The 19751-nt window shown below is 42.1% G+C and overlaps 1 protein-coding gene across 1 annotated transcript in view; it reads right to left on the bottom strand.

The window, feature by feature from the left end:
* Nucleotides 1-19138, bottom strand: part of dnah2 (dynein, axonemal, heavy chain 2) — a 60913-nt gene extending 41775 nt beyond the window's left edge. The window contains exons 1-28 of the mRNA XM_025008497.2: nucleotides 18810-19138; nucleotides 18550-18714; nucleotides 17526-17760; nucleotides 17285-17395; nucleotides 16138-16376; nucleotides 15822-16013; nucleotides 13931-14088; nucleotides 11974-12061; nucleotides 11454-11659; nucleotides 11032-11161; nucleotides 10715-10897; nucleotides 10396-10610; nucleotides 9075-9221; nucleotides 8787-8943; nucleotides 8575-8684; nucleotides 7990-8119; nucleotides 7678-7866; nucleotides 7258-7402; nucleotides 6968-7160; nucleotides 6234-6434; nucleotides 5377-5533; nucleotides 4396-4570; nucleotides 3972-4135; nucleotides 3610-3771; nucleotides 3284-3387; nucleotides 1943-2099; nucleotides 933-1015; nucleotides 512-692 (exon numbers count right to left, since the gene is read on the bottom strand). Of these exons, the coding sequence (XP_024864265.2) occupies nucleotides 512-692; nucleotides 933-1015; nucleotides 1943-2099; nucleotides 3284-3387; nucleotides 3610-3771; nucleotides 3972-4135; nucleotides 4396-4570; nucleotides 5377-5533; nucleotides 6234-6434; nucleotides 6968-7160; nucleotides 7258-7402; nucleotides 7678-7866; nucleotides 7990-8119; nucleotides 8575-8684; nucleotides 8787-8943; nucleotides 9075-9221; nucleotides 10396-10610; nucleotides 10715-10897; nucleotides 11032-11161; nucleotides 11454-11659; nucleotides 11974-12061; nucleotides 13931-14088; nucleotides 15822-16013; nucleotides 16138-16376; nucleotides 17285-17395; nucleotides 17526-17760; nucleotides 18550-18714; nucleotides 18810-18863 (4431 nt within the window). The 5' untranslated portion in view covers nucleotides 18864-19138. The remainder of the gene's footprint in view (nucleotides 1-511; nucleotides 693-932; nucleotides 1016-1942; nucleotides 2100-3283; nucleotides 3388-3609; nucleotides 3772-3971; nucleotides 4136-4395; nucleotides 4571-5376; nucleotides 5534-6233; nucleotides 6435-6967; nucleotides 7161-7257; nucleotides 7403-7677; nucleotides 7867-7989; nucleotides 8120-8574; nucleotides 8685-8786; nucleotides 8944-9074; nucleotides 9222-10395; nucleotides 10611-10714; nucleotides 10898-11031; nucleotides 11162-11453; nucleotides 11660-11973; nucleotides 12062-13930; nucleotides 14089-15821; nucleotides 16014-16137; nucleotides 16377-17284; nucleotides 17396-17525; nucleotides 17761-18549; nucleotides 18715-18809) is intronic.
* Nucleotides 19139-19751: the final 613 nt, after the last annotated feature.

Below are 19751 nucleotides of genomic sequence, written 5' to 3'. Positions count from 1 at the left end.
ACTTTGTGTCTGCAAAACATGTGAGGAGAGCTGCAGACCAGGGACAATCCAGAAATGCTCATGAATGTCAGTTTAGAAGCTATCAAAGTTCTCAAATAAAGCACCTTTTGAGAATGTCAATGTTTGTTGGTAATTATCTTACAAAACTAGGAAGGATTTTTGGTTTATTTATTAAAAGTTATAGTTTTTTATTGATTTTAGTAAAAAAAAAAAAAAATTGCAACTTTTCATCGCAACTTTTAGGAAAATGCCCCGCGAAATCAGGCATTTTAGCTGCAACGATCACAAAAAATGCCCGCGAAATCCTGGAGGGATTGCATAGAGATAACTTGGAAATATAAGTATCATTGGTGCTGCTCTCGGAGAGAAACAGTCCAAATAAAGTCCTTTCTTTAATTGTGTCGTAACTCACAACATGAACTAATATTTTATATTTAAGATGTTTCTTTTGAAATTTCACGTGCAATATTGACAAAACATTTATAGCGTATCATTGGAGTAATTTTGGTACCTCCAGATAAATCCAGTTACGCTGCATGGTAAGAATCATCTCAATGACTTCCAGCATGTGAGACAGCTGTCGTTCCCATTGGTCCACCTGCTGCTCGAAGGCTTTAACGAATCGTGACGCCTTCATTGTGGACAAAACAACTTGGTTGTCGTCCAGAGTCTGGAAAAGGTCCTCCGTGCCCCTGAAACAGAGAAGACGTGAAACCCAGACTTAGTTCAAACAGATTCCAAGATTTTAGTGAGCACACATTTAGTTGGTTTTAGGTAAACTCCGGCAGGTTACTGCGATCCAGTGGAGGTCATAATTGCGATTGTAAATATCACATTAGAAAACAGTGCAGAAGCACTGAAAATAAGGTCTCATAAAGTCAAAGGATGACTAAGGGAAATTTCTGCCTCTGTCTGAAAGCTGTCTGTCTCACCTCAGTCGGAAGTGACCTTCCTCTTTGTGAGGCGCTACGTCCAGGAAGATTTCTTCCCATGTCTTGGTTATATTTTCCAGACCCTGTAAAATCAAAATGCAGACTGTCTTGTTAATAGACTGAACACGATGTTGAGAGACAGCAAAAATGAGATGCAATTTCAGTTCACTTTATATGTAACTCATTAGGACTGAGCCAGACTGGGCCCCATGGGCAGATGCCCCATCACCAGGCGTTCACCGATGAGCCCCTTCCTCAGGCCTGGATCCCGGGCGAGGCCCCGGTAACCCCGGTCTGGGCGAGGGACATCAGATTTCTTGCTGTCTTTTGTCCTTACAAGTGTTTTTGAACTGCTCTTTGTCTGGCCTGTTACCTTAGGAGACCCTACTGGGGGCAATTTCCCCTTACAGTATAGCTCCCAGGATCATTCAGGCACACAAACTCCTCCTCCACAATAAGGTACTGATTCACGGAGGAGAGCTTAAATCCAAATGTTTTCCCAGATGAAAAAGAACCGTCTAATACTTATAGCCAGACCAACCCTCTAAGAAAGAAACATCTTTATAAACTGTAATTGTGCATTAAATTGAAGATTTTTAAAGACTTATTTTCTTTTAGGTGGTTTAATACCATTAAACGGCTGCTCCTTTTAGGCTTTACTTCACTCACTGCTCCTTGAATACAGTCCCAGTTTCTAAATGCACAATTACAGGCTATATGGGTAAATGAGTTGCAAACTGCATGGCAACTATTTGCGCTAATTGCTCCACACTTCAGTGTGCATAAACTTGGCTGTACATCTGCGCTGAAGTAACCTCAGGAGTGCGGCGGGTAACGCTGAAGAAAAGGAGAGAGAGAGAGAACCCTGGCAGGAATAGAGTTGCTGTACAATCTGTTGGATCTGAAGGGCGGAGGAGAGTCGGTCCGCGTCACGTCTGATTCTTCGGAATAATTTCCTGGTCGAGAATAAACAAAGACAAAGGGAAACAACAGATGCACCAGTACTGGACCTGTTCGATCGAGAGCTCTTTGCTGGCAGCTCCAGAGATCTCACAGACTTTGTCAGTGTAATGGTCTAGGCCCAGAGAGATGATCTTCTCCAGGGTGAATTCAGCGCTGTTGTGGTCAAAGGAGCACTGCAGCTCCTCACAGAGCTGCTTCCAGTGTCTGAAAGAAAGTGGCGTTTAAAATACAGTTAGTCCGACTCTGCAAGACGGCTGAAGAAGGAACAAAGATCCCGGCAGATTTCAGATGAATAACAGCAAATCCAGTCACACACATTTAATACCAACTAAAAGCTCATATTGACAGATATTCTACCTGTGATATATACAGTGTCAAAATAATCTTTGATTAAATAACTTTGAAGACGGACAGATTGAAGAGTTTTTGAACTAGATGACTTGTGAGAGCTTCAAACGACGGTTTGACGGGGCCATAATTGTCTCGGCTCACTGGGTAACAGAAACGCTGGCGTGTTTTTATCCCACCAGGAAAAAATAAATAAATGCAAATAAGTAGAATGTATGAAGATATACGAGCACAACAGATGTTTTACTTTTCTCTGTAGGAGCATCACTGGCAGAACTAACAGATGGTGCTCAGAGGAGGGCGTAACAGAAGGCAGGAAAACAAAGCAGAATCTGTGCTAACTAACACTTCCTGCCTGTTGTTGGGTTTACTCACAATACCAGCGCTCTGTTTTCAGGGCTAAAGAAACTTTAAGAAATTTTGAAACAGGCAACAAAGTGAGTGAATTCTCTTTATTTTCGTGCCATCTTTTTAACAACACTTGTTTTTCATGTCCCCAATCAGGCTTTTTTTTCCCTTCCACAGATTTCTCATGGTTGTTATATGTTGCAGCGTCTGACCTAATCCTGCATTCATTTTTCTTTTTCCAAAAAAGGTCCCTTTACAGTGTTTTTATTAAATTTTACTTTGTCTCTTGCTTCTTCCTAAATAAGGCTGTGGTAATCTCAAACCAGTGCACTGTAGCGAAATTATTACCAAATAAAGGGAGAATAAATGTCTTTGAAAAAATAAAATGCAGTTATATATTTAACGCATTCAGATGTGAGCTCATTTTCTGTGACTGTCTCCTGGTGAATAAGTTCAGACACTGATGGAGGCTTAATACAGAGGAAGAGTTTGGTAAGGAAATTATAACAGCTTATTGTTCAGGACTTGGAAACCCACTTTATAAAAGTCTCACCTGGTATTAGCTGTCCAGATAAGTACTTAAAGCATTATCTACCTGACCTAAATGTTCTCGATATTTCTTGTATGTCATATCGACTACACAACGGTTTCGAGACACACTGAAATTACAAGGTGTTGCTTTCAGTCCGCACCTGTCTCTCATGGCTGGATTCCTCAGATCGGTAATGAGAGGAACGATGTACTTGAACTGTTCAATCTTGGTCTTGGAGAAATCCACTATGTCCCACTCTTTGTCCTGCAATCAAACCAAACAGTGAGAGCATCTGTATCTGTGGATTTTTTTATGAATTAAAAAAAAAGAAGTATAGTTGTCTTCAGTTTACCTAATAAGGATTACCATGTCCCTAATGACAGGAAATCTACACCACTGTATCCCTAACGTGTAGTTTGAAGGTTGCATTGCGTCGGTTTTTGTGCACGTTTTGGAAAATAAAACCTAACTTATGACTGAACGGACCTTGAGATCTCTCTGGAGGATGTGGAGCTTTTTGAACTGCTCCTGTGCTGTGCTTTCCATGTTCTCCGTCTGCAGCTTAGCAAGCTGAACGACTTTCCAGCCGTTCCATTTGGCATCCCAGTCCTTAGCGATTTCCCAGACCTCTTGCAGCTTATCTATGTCCTGCACAGCACGTAAAGACACAAAATCACAAAATAAACCTTGCATATGCACAAAAACTCCACAACAATTTACTTAAATATTATTACAACATCTCTTGAATTTGAATTTGAGACCCAAATACCTGCTAAACTGTGTTAGGTTCTGAACAGGACAAGATAAGAGTATGTTATGAGGACAGTAAGTCTAGAGTTGCTTCAGACCTTTTCCAGCATCTGGATCTTTTTGGAAGGGGGCTGTTTGATGTTGTAGAAGGCCAGGCCATCAAAAATGCTGTTTTGCTCCTCTGTCAGAGTGTCCAGTTGGATGCGATGCTCCGCTATTTGGTCCAAGGCAGAGTCAACGCTTAGCGCACTCTGAAATGGACCTGGACATACAAAATGTATAAAGATGCAAACCTATTAAAAAGACTAAACACTCACTTACATGTCCATGCAGCAAGTCCTCACTCAAAAACATAAAAACCTAGGGAAAAATACTTTATGTCAACTATTTTTCCTAAAGAGGCTTTTTTATGAATAAGTTAAAAATAAGGAGAAAAGGAAAACGAAGACTACTGCAAAGGATATAAGCCATGCTGGTGATAATGTATCCAAGTATTTGTAGTATTTTGGAGGAGTAACAGACCTTTGGTGTTGAACTCCTCAACAGCAGCATTGATCTTCTTCTTGAAGTCCTCGTAGGAGAGAATAAGACCGTTCTTGAACTTTTCTTTGTGCGTCTGCAACATGACGTCACTGTCGATCAGCACCTGCTGAAAACCCAGCCACTCCTCATTTAGCCCCTCACGCATCGCCTGCACCTGTGGGTGACCCGAACGGGACGGGAAGGACGGGGAGAATCAACGACTGTCTGAGCCCTCGTTCACATTTAGACACACAGTATGACACGGAACAGCTTTTATCTAATTTCAGGGAATGTGATGACATTCAGCAACTTGGCTTCAATAAGAACAGATGCATTTAGGTTTTCTTCTGAGTAAACTGAATGTTTCCCACTCCACATACAATGAATGATTTAGAGAGGCATCATAAGTGTGGAAACCCCTGATAAAGGTCGTTTTTGTTGTGTAATATTTACACCAAGAACACACACAAATGAAAGCAGCATCCCTTGAAGGAACGCATGTTGCCCGTGGCCCTGCATGCCAAAGTTCTCAGCAAAGATCGTGAACGTGAACAGGAACTCTCAGAGACTACCACTTTGAAAGTAACAAAGAAACAAAGCCCCTTCTGAAACAAACCAGAAGTTCTGGAATGCACAAAAGTAGAATATTTTGCAATAACTAAAGTTATTTACTGGATCTCAACCAGTCAAAACAAATAAAAACAGATTGTAAACAGCAATACTGGATCTCTTTGGTGAAGAAGAGATGGTTACTGACTTCAGGCGGTCGCAGCTGAAGTTATTATTCTCGACAAATTGCTAAAAATGACTAGTTCCATTTTACTATAAGTTAAATTTATATTATGTTATTTCTGCCTGAGTCTTTGAGAATAAGGATTCTACATAAAAATATTACATTAAAACTGAGTTTATTTATTTTAAAGACACTGTTTAATGCATATGTTAGGTTTTGTTTATAAAAAAAAATAAAAAAATACTTACAGAGTTTTCCACATGGACTTCGTATTTGTCGAGAATAGCAAATTGTTCGTGGATAAGAGAAATCTGAGCTTCTGTCTTTGACAAACTGCCCTGGAAGGTCTCCACAAGCTTCAAGCTCTCACCGAGATCAGCCAGAGTCTGGGGACGCTCCTTCAGCCTGAACACAGATTTACAAACAAAAACAAAAAAAACGGAATAAATTCCTAGTTTTTATTTTTCAGAAACTCTTTCCTTCAGAGGCTGATGCATTGATTAAAGCAATCCATTCGTTTCTGTTGTAGAAAAGCAGGTTCTAGATCTATGAAGTATAATTTAAGTTTATAGACATAACTGGGTTTGTAAAATATGATACATCTGATATGTAATATTTGATATATCAGATAGACTGTTGACATGTTTTAAACGTTTCTTTCCTTTTTATCTGCCTGCTTTACCTGAAGTATTTCCCTGTTCTGACTTTGCCTATTTAACTGTAGTATTTGTCTGTTTTTATGTAAGATGTCCATGAGAGTGTTGAAAGGTGCCAATAAATAAAATGTCTTATTATAACTATTATTATTATTATCTGATCTGACATGATGTATGTAATACAATATGCAAAACTAAATTTGATTAATGCATCTAATTGTAAATGTAATAAAGGACAATTTGCCCAAATTCCTTAAATTTTAATGATTATTTTGCTTCGAACCAAAGAAGGTCCTAAGTTCATAAGAAGCTGAAATGAATCAAATCAGCAAAATTGACGTTATGGATTTAAGTTGTTTCAGCTTTATATTATTTGTCAGTTTTTATTATTACCTCCCGACAAGGTGCCAGTAGAGCTAAAGAATAATTTAAAAAACCCAGAAACACACCTGTTAGTATTGTCTTGCATGGAGGCGTACAGTTCTTGTAGTCGGGTGGTGGCCAGCTGACTGAGAAGTTCTGTGAACTTGGTTTGCCACTCGTTGCAGTGCTGCACCAGGGACGACTTGAGCGGCGAGCAGTCCAGCATGACAAAGTGGATGTTGAAAATGGTCTCCTCCTGTTGAATGTTGTTGGCGTTCTCTGCGTACCTGGGAGAGAATCAGAAAATGGAGGTGAGATCAGATTATATGTAGGTACCTGGTACACACAGTAAGTACCCGGTAAGTACAGTGGAAGTACCAGATACATACCCTGTAGGTACCGGATGCACACGTGGTACTTATCAGGTACATCCCAGTTAAGCATCATGGAAGTACCAGGTAAGTAAAGGTACAGTCCAATAATACTTTATTCTCAGAATAGATCTGAAATTCGTCTTGCATCACAAAAACTTCAACCATTAAACATCAGGTACAAGTATGTACCTTGTAGGTACTAGGTACGTACCTGTTAAATACCAGGTATGTACCTCAGAGGGACCTGGTAAGTAGCAGGACTGTATTATGTACTGCTACCTCAACTATGTGTAAAAAATGTCTCAAATAATTAAACAAAAAGCTCTTTGTAAATATTTATTATATAAAGATATTATTTATGCTACTGCCACCGTAATTTGGTGCTTTTTCTGGAAAACGCAGGAGAATGGAAAGGTTTTAGTGAGGTAAACTGCAGAGTGATGTACCTTTGTATGTCCGCATCAAAGGACGACACTGGAGGGTTCAGTTTCTTGTAGCGCTGTATAAAGGAGTCCTTGTTCATCTCCCAGATGGCCCTGTATTTGTCCCAGCTCTTCAAATAAGCCCGCAGGTGGCCGGCATTGGCCGACATCTCCGCAGTGACGGCAGCCTGAGTCTTTCTAATCCCCTCGTCTTGCTCTGAAGGGACAAAAAGGACCAGGGTGGAACCAGGTGCAAAAGCAGACAAAAATGATCATGTACAAACAAAAACGATTGACAAAAAAAATCTTCCCACCTATGCTCTCATATATGGGATCCGCCTGAGACTCTTTGCTTGTAAGGAGGTCGGGGAGTCGTTTAAACTCTGAGATGAGGCTGATGAGCTGAGGCAAAATGTTGACAATCTGAGCGAGCTTCATCAGGGACGGTGAGAACTCCACCTGCCAGAGACGAGACGTTTTAGTTCCAAACTGGGCGGGAAATTTGATTAAAAAAAACATCTGAGGGGGGCAGGAGGGAGCGCAAAGAAGAGAACCAGATATTATTGCTCGTTTTATTCATCTGCTCGTGTTCTTGCGTTTGTTTACTGCGATTTAACCATGGAATAAAAGCATTTTTCTTCTCATATCTCTACAGTGAGTGTTGTCCTGGTTGTGAGGAGGCCTCAGTCTGAGCAGCTTGCAGCACGACGGCAGTATCTGTATGATGGCGGTACCTTTGGTGGGGCTTCGGCAGATGTCTCACGGAGAGTTACGAGGACTTTGAACAAAGGGTTGGGCAATGTCGTGTTTTCAACGCTGATGGCTCTGGACAGCTTCTTTATGGAGTTCTTAATGTTACATTGAAACGCTTCTTCCACCATGTGGTCCACCTTCTCTGTAAAGGCCACCCAGTGCTCCTGGACCTTCAGCACCACAACACAGTAAGAGATTAGTATTGTCCAAGAACCGAACTACATGTATCTAAAAAAATCAACATTTCAACATTTATGAAGCGATGCTTAAAAGCAGAAAAACGCAGCCCTTACCTCAGCTCCATCATCAGCAAAGATGCTGTAGATGTGGGTCATAATATTAACAATTTCCTGGTGAGCCGAGCGCAAAGTTTGGAGACGGCTCTGCTGGTAGGCCTTCTGGTCTTCCTCAAACTCCAAGTTCCTTAAGAACAAGGGTGTGGAAATATTAAAAAAGTGCATTTACTTTGTTATTGTTGGAGCCAAATTCTCATATTAAATGATTTATGGAGAGTTTTATGCATTAAAGTTGCCCACCTGCCAAGATCAGAGTTTTTGTTTCATTTAATTTATTTCATACAGTAAATATGTCGCAAAATTCTTCCTTATAATGTCTACTTGTCTGTCTGTTAGCAAAATATCCCATGAACCACTGACTTCTGGAGTCAACCCAAATCAAGTTGGCGGAGACTGAGCTAAACTTTTGGCGTGGTAGTAGCTGAGACGGATCCCCAACACATACTCCGGGCGCTAACGCATCTCACCAGATCGCATCATCGACGAGGTCAACACTGTCATTTTCTCACCACGAGCTGATTTCAGTTTGAAACTCTGGCATGAAAGGCAGCGGGTTCAAGATGGAGTCCAGCCGGTTCTTACCTGTACACGGTCTTGCCGTCTATTTTTACCAGCGAGGTTTCACTAATTTGCCAACAAAGCTTGACGATGGACAGGTTGGAAACTTTGTAGCTGTCTACTAATAACTGGACCTGGAGTGGTTTTCAAAATAAGAGAAGAGAGGAAAAAAACAGTAACCAGGAACTGTTTCATTACTGACACTAAAATACAAACAATCGAGTGTGTGTTTCAACCTTGTCAATGTGAAGGAGGCAGTTGTTGATGAAGTGGTTAGAGGCCCCTTTAGTGAACCACAGCAGCTTGGTCAGACCCGGCTGAATCTTCCTGTCAATGAAGCGAACTTGTTCCCGGAACAGGCTCAGTTCGTCCGACGACAGGACTCTTATAATCCTGACAAACAGTGAATATGTTTTCTGGATTTAGTCCTGGGACAGAGAAAATGATCTGAACCCCCTTTTAGGGTTTTATATTGTCAGCTGAGGAAGTAAAAGTGAATTTAATTTGTTCTGTGTGTATCAGACCTTTTGTAGCTCTGAATCAGCAGCAGCACTCTTTCCCTCAAGACCTTGATGTCCTCCCTGCTCTGGCACATGTCAGACACTTTCTGGGGGATCTCAACCTTCAGTCGGTCCCAGTAGACAATCTCAGAAAGCAGGCCGAACAGGTCGCTGGACAGAACCACACATGACAAACTCGAGATGAACGGTCCTGAGCAGGTGAACCACAGGCACCGGGAGATAAACGTGGAGTTTCTCAGACTGACGACACCGCCGAGATGTCAAACTGTGTGAAGTTAGAGTGGAGTTAAACTGAAAAAGCAAGACGGGGGGTAACAGGATAACTTCTGATTTCTAAAACCGGTATCTCACTGAGCTACAACTGTTAGAGACTAATCAGAGACTTTGCAGCCAAACAACCAGTGAGGCATGCGGCTGTGGCCAACTCATGAAAATACTAACCTACTTTTGTGTGCACGACTTGCAAAACTGTATTCTGGACCGTGCACATTATTTTGTTGCCCACCTCCACCACACCTTACCTGCCTCGGCCCGCTTTGTACCCACCTTGGCAGCTACTCCCATATTTATGGTCTAAACTGCTTTTAAAATGAAAATAGGTCGTTTTAGATCACATTTTTAGAAGTTATTATTTACCACCCATGTGGTTTTTGGACCTGGATATTCCAGAGCTGGTGTCAAACTACAGCTCCAGTGCTCTAGAGCTACAAAAACTAAACTGAGATGGGTCCGAGACGCCCGCAACAACTCAGACTATTTTACGAGAAATTTTGTCGAACCAATTTTTTTGAATATGCTTGAAATTGAAGCGACACGACTGTGAGCCTCTGCGGCTCACGCGAGGACACTGAGAAACCCCCGCAAAAGTTTTGAGACATTTTAGAGACTCCCAAGCGAATGTCATTTGTTTAGTAGTCTCCAACAGTTGCAGCCCAATGAGATATTAGCTTTAGGTGAAAAAGTACAAAGCACACCTGCAGAAACATGAATATATTTTCAATTTTATCAAGTTTTAAAACTAGTTGATGATGACGGTACCTTAAAATAAATACATGTTAAGGATTTAGAGGGAAGAGGGAGCTGAGCTGTAAACTGTTCACCGGTCCGTCTACATTCCTGCCCTCACCTTTAGTCCTGAACTTTGTGTAGTGACTGAAAGATTGAGATCTTGGATACAGGAAGTCAAAATGAGTTTTCTCTGCAGGGTAGCTGGGCTCTCCCTTAGAGACAGGGTAATTTAAAGAGGTAAAACCCACACACTCCAGGGGTTTGTGTGCACAAACAAACACAAACCCACAATCCCACTTTCGACTCGTTGACGCACTTGTCAAAGTTGATCTCCAGCCTAGAGGACGCGTTCTTGCAGCGCATCAGGAGCGGCTGCTCCAGTTTTTTGTGCAACTCTCCGTCCAACTTCTGCACCCACTTGATGAAGTTCTTCCTCATGATCTCATCCAGGACGTGGCACGTCTGGCTGTAGGTGTAACATATCTGCTTGCGGCCGTGAGAGTCGGACATGAAGGAGGCCATTTGAAGGACCTGGAAGCAAACGAGAGTTGGGACAAACGAAGAAGAAGGTCAAAGAGAAGAGCTCTTTTTTTGTAGACTGGTATGTGTACCCAAACTAAAAGCAGTAGACGTACCTCCATGAGTCTATCTAAACTCTGTCTGAGGGCCTTGGGCCCCTGAAAGTGGTCCACAGTCTTTGGCAAATGGTCAGAAGAGTACCATTTCCCCAATTTCAGTACCTTGTTTACCAATTTGAGCTCTTTGTTAAAGATGTTGTACACTTCCTCTGCCTTCTCTTCCAATGAGCGCCTGATGGCCTGCAACGGACAAGCATAAGATGAAAGTTTAGCCCCTAAAAGAGTAGAAAATCACAACTTATCGAAGCTGAAACAAATCAGAAGGATCTCCCGTGCATGAATACGAGCTGGATGTGTCGGTGTTGGTGAGACACCTTGCGTGAAGACATGAGCCTGAAGCTATCCAGAAGTCCGACTGCTTCCTCGACTCTTTTCTCACTCTTAAAGGCTGAATTGATCAGGTTCTGCATCTGTATTTCCAGGTCGCTCACAAACGCACAAAACCTGTAAGCACGCAAACACACAGGCCCGCTGTAAACGGCAGCATCTGAACTCAGCGATGTGGAAACATATGAAGCACATTTATGGGACGTATCTGAAACATGACAGTCCATGTCACATTGACAGGGATTGACGAGGACATACTGGGATTTTTTTATATAGAAAAGTGCACTGTGAACAAAAAAAAAGATGCTCCTTCATGCTCTCTAGCCAATAATGTACCTTTTTTACAACATGTAAAACACACACACAGTGCTCAGTTTGAATGTTATTGTTTTAAAAGCAGTAGATCAACCTGTTGAACTCATTGTTCCATGTGGGATATTTGACGTCGAGGATGCCGTCGTCAACAGAGCGCAGGTTCTGCAGGCCTCGATGAAACTTGTCCTCTATGTTCTGAAGCGTGCCAGTCAACGCCGGTCTCTCGCAGCCTTTAAAGGTCGGCATGTGTCTCTGCTGACCATCCTCCCAACGGGCGAACTGATGCTGGAAGTCACAAACCTGACAGAGGCGGCAGACATTTTGATCGATTTCATAGCCGCCACTGACTCCAAGAGAAGCAAAAGGCGTCTCACTGGATATAGTCTAAACTCTTCAGTCCTGCTCTTTTTCACAGGAGGCTCCGAGTGAAGCTGATAGAATTTATTGGGAACAGCAAAGATTAATTAATTACGTCCAGCGCAAAGTAATTTATCACATGGATTTCTTGTGCAGGCTGCAGCAGTTGTTTTATAGAATCACTTGGTCGGACATCAATTTCAAATCTGTCTGTATCAGTGAATGAGCAAAACCAAAAAAAAAAAAAAAAAAATCACCTTGAGCAGGTCTCTGAGCCTCTTAATGAAAGCATCAATCACCACAAAGACCCTTTTTTGGTCCAGGACCCAGGATTTGTGAGAATACCTGGTAGGGGAGAATGAAAAATGACACGGTTACACTGCAAACAGCGGGCAAACATTTTTAAATTAACTTTTTTTTTATTTTTACCTAATCGTGAAATAAAGCTTTTGGGACTTAAAGTCCACTGTCAAATCGAAGTCGGCAAAGTAGCACATTAACCGTGTATAAAACATATAAAAACTGACAAAACACTGGAATCAAAAACGACTAAACGTGTTAGAATAAACCATCGCTGTCCTTAAGGGTCAAACCTACGGGACGTGGACAGAAAACTCAGAAACCGGCTGTAAAGATGTTTAACCCAAGAATGAATCGAAAGGCGCTGCAAAGGAAGGAAGAAAACAACTAAAACTAAAGTTTTTGTTCACAGGGAGCTAAGGGAAGTGAGAACGCGAGGATCTGACAACTAAATAAGGAAAACCCGGGGCTATAAATACACAGAGGGGCAACGAGTCCCGAGGAAGAGGGTAAACGAGTTACGTTTCAGGAGCAGGTGAGCGGAGGGACGCCAGAGACCAAGTCAGTGGTTCCAAAATAAAAACAGGAAGTAAGACGACATAACCTGGTGGAAATCGAACAGACTGAACTAAAACAGAACCGTGACAGAAGAAATGAAAAAAAAAATAGAATCTAAGACAAGTTCTGCAATATTCAAATCATTTTTCTGGGGTGATTTTAAGCAGAAAAGGCAGCATTTTTAAATGCCTTATTCAAAACAAGTAGGAGTCTAAAGGTAAGAAAAGGAAATGGTTGTTCCTCAGTTTGGATCTGATCTTTGTGACGAGTTCATTTACAGAAGCTCTTAGTCTTGTTTTTTTTTTTTTCACACAACAATTCTGACGTGTTTCTGATTTTAAGGGGGAAAAAAAACAACAACAACAACTCAAGAAGAAACTTGTTTTTGTACAGAAGCTGATAATGACTGCAGCCGCAATTATTAATTTTAAGGTGGTTTTCTCAAAATCGCAAGTTAATTGTCCCATTTTCTCGAGTTAACCAGGATAACGACATATTATCTAATGAAAATGGGCTTTTTAAAACAAAAAAAATAAATAATAATGAGCTGATTATGGTGTGAAAATGAGCGGCTCGTGTTTTACACCCGGTTTCATCATCTGTGACCACTGCAGGGACACTCGGAGACGATCTGTTGATCAGTGACGGACGGTCCTTCAGGACACGTTTTCGTCTGGACCGCACCGACTTCTGATGACAAAAGCTCGATTTAGAAAAAAACTTGTAGTCGTCACAGAAACATTTGCTTTTCTAAGTAAAAATAAACAAATCAATTAACTTGTTATCTTGAGAAAACAAGCTCCGTTGCTCAAGATAAGATAAATACTGTAACTTATTTTACAGAAAGCGAGCGGCGTTATCTCGAGATGAGATGTTTAGGCTTTTATCTTCAGATAACGTCATAAAAACAAATTTATAGGCATTTTTTTTTTCTCCTGGCTTCTGTGCTTTTGCTATCTGGGGACGGTTAATTTACTTTTCCAGGATTGAAACGTGATGTAAACGAGACAACATAAAAATGAAACAAACTAAAAAAGGTTTGAATGGAATCTCTGACATAAACTCAAACAACGTGAGGCTCTTTAACGTCTCATTTCGGAGTTCCTGAGTCAGTTTTTGAATCCAGTCATAAGTAAACAAATCTGCTTTAAGTCATTAAAGTCATTGTCCCTAGGTGTGAGGGTTTGTCTCGTTTGTCCATCACAGGGACAGGTCCCCCGTCTCTCGCACAGTGACGGCTGGAGGCAGGCACCAGCTCCCCGCGACCCGGACAGGAGAAAAGAAAATGGATGCGTGGATGGATGTGGGAATTTAAAAAAAAAAAAAAAAGACTTGTCCACGTAAACGTCCTCCTACTTGTGATGAAGCTGTGAGACGTGCAGGTAAATGTCCCTCCAGGACAGGCAGCAGTGGATACAGTCCTGCAGGACCTGCTTGCTGGAAGACATGTAGCTGTCGAAGATCTTGTCCAGAGAGAGGCTTTGTGTGCAGAGGCGGATGATCTCATTGCTCATCTGAAATTTGGCAGAACACAAACATTTGTCACTTCAAGCATCCGGCAGCTAACTTGAAGCCATTTGTTTTCAGCTCACTCTTGATAAAACACAAATATAAAAAAAATCAGGGGCAGATGTACTTCCTGGCAGATACAAACAGGGTAAACTGTAATCACAAATAATGGTGAAAATAATGCCAATACATAAACACTGAAGCACCTTTATTAGTTTTCAGTTTGTTGTGTGTATTTTGCTATAATAAAAACAAGCAGATTATACATCAGAATGGGCCACTTGATCCAGAATCGTGCGCTGTGACGTCTGGTTGTGTTACGACGCACGAAGAGGGCAACATCTGCAGGTCAGTCAGAAACATCGTTCGACATTTAAACGGGTCGCAGAAAGCTGGACTTGGGATTGACATCAAAAGTCAATCCCAAAGATTCAAGCAAAAATACCCCATAAAACGTCTGATCTGGTCATTTGACACCTTTAAGTGTTGACACACTCACAGCCCAGGTTTTGTGATTTTTTCCCAACAGTATGAACTGACAGTTGATGATGTGACACACTAACTTTCGAGCTGTTTAAAACTTTCTAATCTTTTCCAAACCAACACTGAACTCTTTGACACAAACACAAATTTCCATCCAAACGAAGGTTTTTCTATCTTCTCTCACCCGGCGCGGCTCTCACTGCTTCAGGACTTGTGGTTTTCGTTTCCAATCCCCCCCCAGTAGGCAGAGGGTGCTCGCACACCCAACCTTTCACAGACCTCAGTTATATTTAAGCTAAAAACATTCCTTCAAAACTAGAAGTTCAGAGTGTTTTTGCTCATCATCAAACCCTGTGGAAACATAAAAAACTGACGTGTGTTGTAAGGTCGGATTTATAGTTTTCACGCGGCCACTGTTTGCTTGAGGCTTACTTTTCAGTCCGTTTCTGTCTGCCTTTAAAAAGGTGCGTTGCCAGGAAGTGAGACGCGGGTGTGTCGTTGCCATGGTGACCGTAATGAGCCCCTGATCTCTTCTTACAGTTTCTATATCAAACTGTAGGAACTAGATTATTACAAAACTGGTGTTGGAAATCTTGGTACACTTTTCTAAATTTTTACTTTTATGTTTTTTCAGCTCTTTGCCTACGATGGTGGCAACTGAAACAAAGCTTCTGATGATGAACGGAGCAGGTCCTTTTAAAGCTCGTTGTTTAAGGATTTATATTTGCTGCTCGTAAGAACAGAGGCAGTTTGAGGGGGTCGAGTCTTATTTAACGCGTTTCGGAATCAATAACAGAGCTGAACAGGGTGGGAGTTATTACGGTGCAGCCCGCCGCGCTTACAGGCGAGGCTATTATCACTGAGCTTATTACACAGGGGAGGCTCGCTCTTTTGTAAATCCACCGTTGAGCTGCCTCTGTTTGGTTTAAAAAAGGAAGCGTGGGGGCTAAATGAGGATGTCTCTTTTGCATCAATGCGGTCAGATCACAGCCTGACAAAGACAAGCGATGATGGAGCTTTTTCTGCTGAATGCACTGAGTGTCAAAGTGCCTCGGCTCTGTGGGCTGCTGTGATAATGAGGCTTAATAATAACAGAACCACCTAAGCCAGTTGTTTAACACACAAACAACTGTGTGGGTACACAAGCAGCAACTGGAACTGCATGTGTGTGAGAGAGAAAAAAAAAGAGGTCAAGTAAAGACACCTGGGTGGAACATCCGACCCCGCAGGCCTGGAATAGGAATGATCCGTGTACCTGGCAGAAGAGCCCGGTGATTCTCTTGATGCCATTATAGTAGGGGGAGTTGATCCAGATGACACGCATGAGAACGGCGACGTGGTGCAGCTTTGACGCGATCTGTCTGGGCTTGAGCTGGGAGAGCTCCTCGCAGGGCTCCTTCAGGATGGACAGGAAGGACTTGTTTGACTGAGCCTGCTGGGAGCAATCCTGGACAGCACGGGAAAGACACGAGCATCCAGATTAGAGATTTCACGTCAACAGCTGTGGGGGTCAAGCTTTCGTTAAAAACGTTTGGTTTGACATCTGTCCAAAGAGGCAACTCCGTGCTCACCTGTATTTCCTTAGCAAGCTGGCAGAAGCTCTGCACGTACAAAGACTTGGCCAGCAGCCCGATGTCCTGGATGTGCCTGACCCCTGGCTTCTGCAGCTGCTTGCTGATCTCGGACAGCTTGGTGGAGCGACTCTTCCAGAAGGCTATCTCCTGCAGGGGGCCGCAGTTGTCCCTGTTCTCCACTATTTCCTGCGCGTTGAGGAGCTCCTTGATCTGATCCGTCCAGTGGATCATCATAACTAAAGCAGCGGAGAGGGCGGGAAATGCAAGTGGAAAATGAAGGAGTTAATTTCTTGAAAGGACGCGTATCGCCCTCCGCCTTTCACGCCAGACTCTCGTGGTAAACGTTCTGTACTTACACGGCACCTTTCTAGCCAACCGGGCCACTCAAAGACAGACAGAGTTGACATCAAAAGTCAATCCCAAAGATTCAAGCAAAAATACCCCATAAAACGTAGCGCTCGGAATATGTGCTGACGATCAGCTGCTAGCACACCAAAATTTAACACAATATCTGTAAAACCGGCTGAGTTGTAGCCATTTTTGTGTTTTCAAAAATCAGCCGGCTGAGGCGGCCATCTTTTATAAGGTTGGTTCCAAAAGTTAATCAGCTGTAGACGTACATCCAATAAATACTTCCTGAAAGTTTCATTTAAATCAATCCAGGTGTTTAAAAGATATTTTGCTAACAGACAGACAAACACACAAAAACATAAGCATGTCTTTCAACAGTGGGCGATAAAGAAGAAAAATCGTGCCAAAGCTACTTTATATGAACAAAATTTCGGATTTAGGGAAATGATTAAGAAGCAGAAAGAACCTAATGGGGTGGATTTAATATAAAAAAAATAGTTGATGGGAAACCAAACAACTGTGATGTTCTGGTGCAAATAAGAACTGTGAATTATTATGTTTCAGCTCATTTGAAGTGGGGTTCTGTGGAAAGGTTGTGAACAATAACATCTAACCTGTTGTAGATAGCTCATCCAAATGAACCCGACCTGCTTAAAAGAGCTATCCACAACAGGTGAGATACTTACTGTTCATAACCTCGAACCGTCGCTTGAAGAACCTACAGAGTGGCAGTTTCAGTATCATTTTGAGGGGAAAGTCAGCAGGTCCACAATCAGGAGCCTCTTCAACTCACTCTCCATCCTCTGGACGAGCTTCTTGTCCTTGCAGGCCTCCTCCGGCGTGAACTGTAAGGCTTCCATTGGGACGTACAGGACCGTGTTTCCTGCCTTCCTGTACCAGTCGTCTGCTCCAACACAGGGACGAAACAAACTACACGTGTGCTCGAAGCCAAAACAAACCGTTAATGCCGGGTACATTCAACACACTGCTAACAACGAAAGCTGCGTTCAGGAGAGCGCAGAAACCGTACCCACCGGTGAGGCAGGCGACGAAGCAGTGCATGCTCTTGGAGTAGTCGTCCTTGATGCTCTTGGTTTTGTAGGAGCTGAGGGCCACCGGCGGGGCGTGCAGGCAGGTCACGTCTTCGAGCAGCGCGTGGAGGGGATCGCCCCTCACCGTGTGAAACTGGATGGCTGCCTCAAACGTCTCTTCTGTGATTATGGCCCCTGGCAGGCGGCTGATGTAGCACAGCCCGTCAACTACCTCCACCTGTGAAAGAAAAAGGTAAGGAAATGGAAAAAAAAAAAAAAACAGAAAACATGAAGGGTGCAAGTTTGGTTTTCAAACTCTCTAAAGAGACAGCGGAGGGTAATTATCTAACTGCCGTGAGACAAAAGGACGGCGATCATGTCTTTGTCTGTCTGTGTGTGTGTTGGCAAAGCATCTTAAAACAAAAGTAGACATATTTTAATCAAACTCTAAGAAAACAATTACAGGATATACTTGTCTACAACTGATTGCCCTTCAGAGCCAACTCAAATCAAGATGGCCGCCACAGCAAAACTGACAACACAAACACAAAAATGGCTCAGTAAACCGTGCAGAAAAAAATCACCAACAAATACTAACTGAGTGCAGAAAATCTCTGCCTTTACCGACTAAAACTCTCAGCGAAATCACTGGATGTACAGTTACAGCTGATTATAAAAATGGCTTCAGTTCAGTCAGTTTTACAGATATTAAGGTAATATCTGATGCGCTAGCAGGTTCGCAACCCATGCTATTTTACAACATCACATGATAATGTTATCTATTCAAGGTGTGAGCAAAAACGGCTACATACGGCAACGTAAGATGAACTTTGTGTAAAACTCTGGCATGAAAGGCAGCAGGAAATATGCATTCATTTAAAGAAATGTGAAAGCTTTTTGTACCCGCTGGGCTACTTGAACAAATGCTGATGTCACTCATATTCGGTGTAAAGACCTGATGAATGCATGCACCTTAAACCGATGAACAAACAACTGATTTTAAGAGAAATTTAAAAAAAAAAGGTACCAGTGAAGGGGTGCTGAAGTCCACCTGAAGCCCACTGGACGTGTGCACGTAAACTACTACAGTCGGGATGTAGGTGTCCAAAATAAACTCTCCCAGGAGCTTCAGGTTCTCTTCTGTCCATGTCTCCTCACTTACACCGGACAGAGACACACACTGCATAAGCAACTGGCATCAGATGGAGAGGAAAAAAAAAAGAGATTAAAAGATGGGCTTAGAGTCAAGAATAAAAAATAAACACTCTGAATTTTTAAGTTTCCTACCTGACAGACGGCCTTTGTGTCATCCTCTTCCATTTCTTCCAGCTGACTGAGCATTATCCTGTGACATGAGACCCCGGGCTGCAAGTTAGCTTAAACACAAACAAGCTGTTTAATCTTTTTAAATAGTATTTTAATGTTTAAAACTTGGCACGTATGTAACAGCTGTTCTTTAAGTTATCTAAACTAGCACATAAATATATAGTGTTGCAGTTAGTTTAACGTAGAGGACGTTTATGTAAAAGTTTTGAGAGTTTGTTTGCTATTTTTAGCGCTAGCTTAAAACTTGTAGCATTTACCGAGTTACCTGCCAGTTAACGGTCAGTTGACGTGAACTCGGAGTTTAATTAAATTATTTTACGGCTCCGCGGTGGCAACAGCTGAGAAAACCTTTAGGGAAGCTCATTCTAACATTTGCAGCTTCGGTTTATTGTACCGTATATTATATATATATATATATATATATATATATTTCACTTTCCCTTCAGTAAAAACCAAAGCCGCTCTTCGTCAAAGCCTACTCCTCTCTCCGTGTTAGCGTCGCCATGGAGACGAGTGGTTGGTTGTCCTGGTAACCACCGAAGGCCGGTGTTGTAGGAAATTCTGTCCCCCCTGCGTCAGGAGCGCGCACTGCATTCAGTTAGATCCAACCGTCTTCACGGCGCTTCTGAGCGATTTCTCGGTAAAAACTACTCATATAATCATGTCAATGTTGTAACTTTCAGTTTAATCGGCAGCTATCAAAATAAAATAAATAAATAAATAAACGAGGTCTCGTGTGGAGGTCTTTTTACGCTGTTTTGTGTTATTTTAAATGCAAAGAGAATCGATCTTTTTTCAACTTTTGTCTCTTAAGCCTGACAAATAAAAGTCAGTGAACAAACACAGGTTCCCAACACGTAGAGTGCATTTATAATTTTTCATTTCTGATACAAGAGGAGCGAA

Source organism: Kryptolebias marmoratus, linkage group LG7 (assembly GCF_001649575.2).
Source record: "Kryptolebias marmoratus isolate JLee-2015 linkage group LG7, ASM164957v2, whole genome shotgun sequence".
In the NCBI taxonomy this organism is placed as follows: Eukaryota; Metazoa; Chordata; class Actinopteri; order Cyprinodontiformes; family Rivulidae; genus Kryptolebias; species Kryptolebias marmoratus.
The sequence above is the reverse complement of the archived record's forward strand: the minus strand, read 5'-3'. Positions and strand labels throughout refer to the sequence as shown.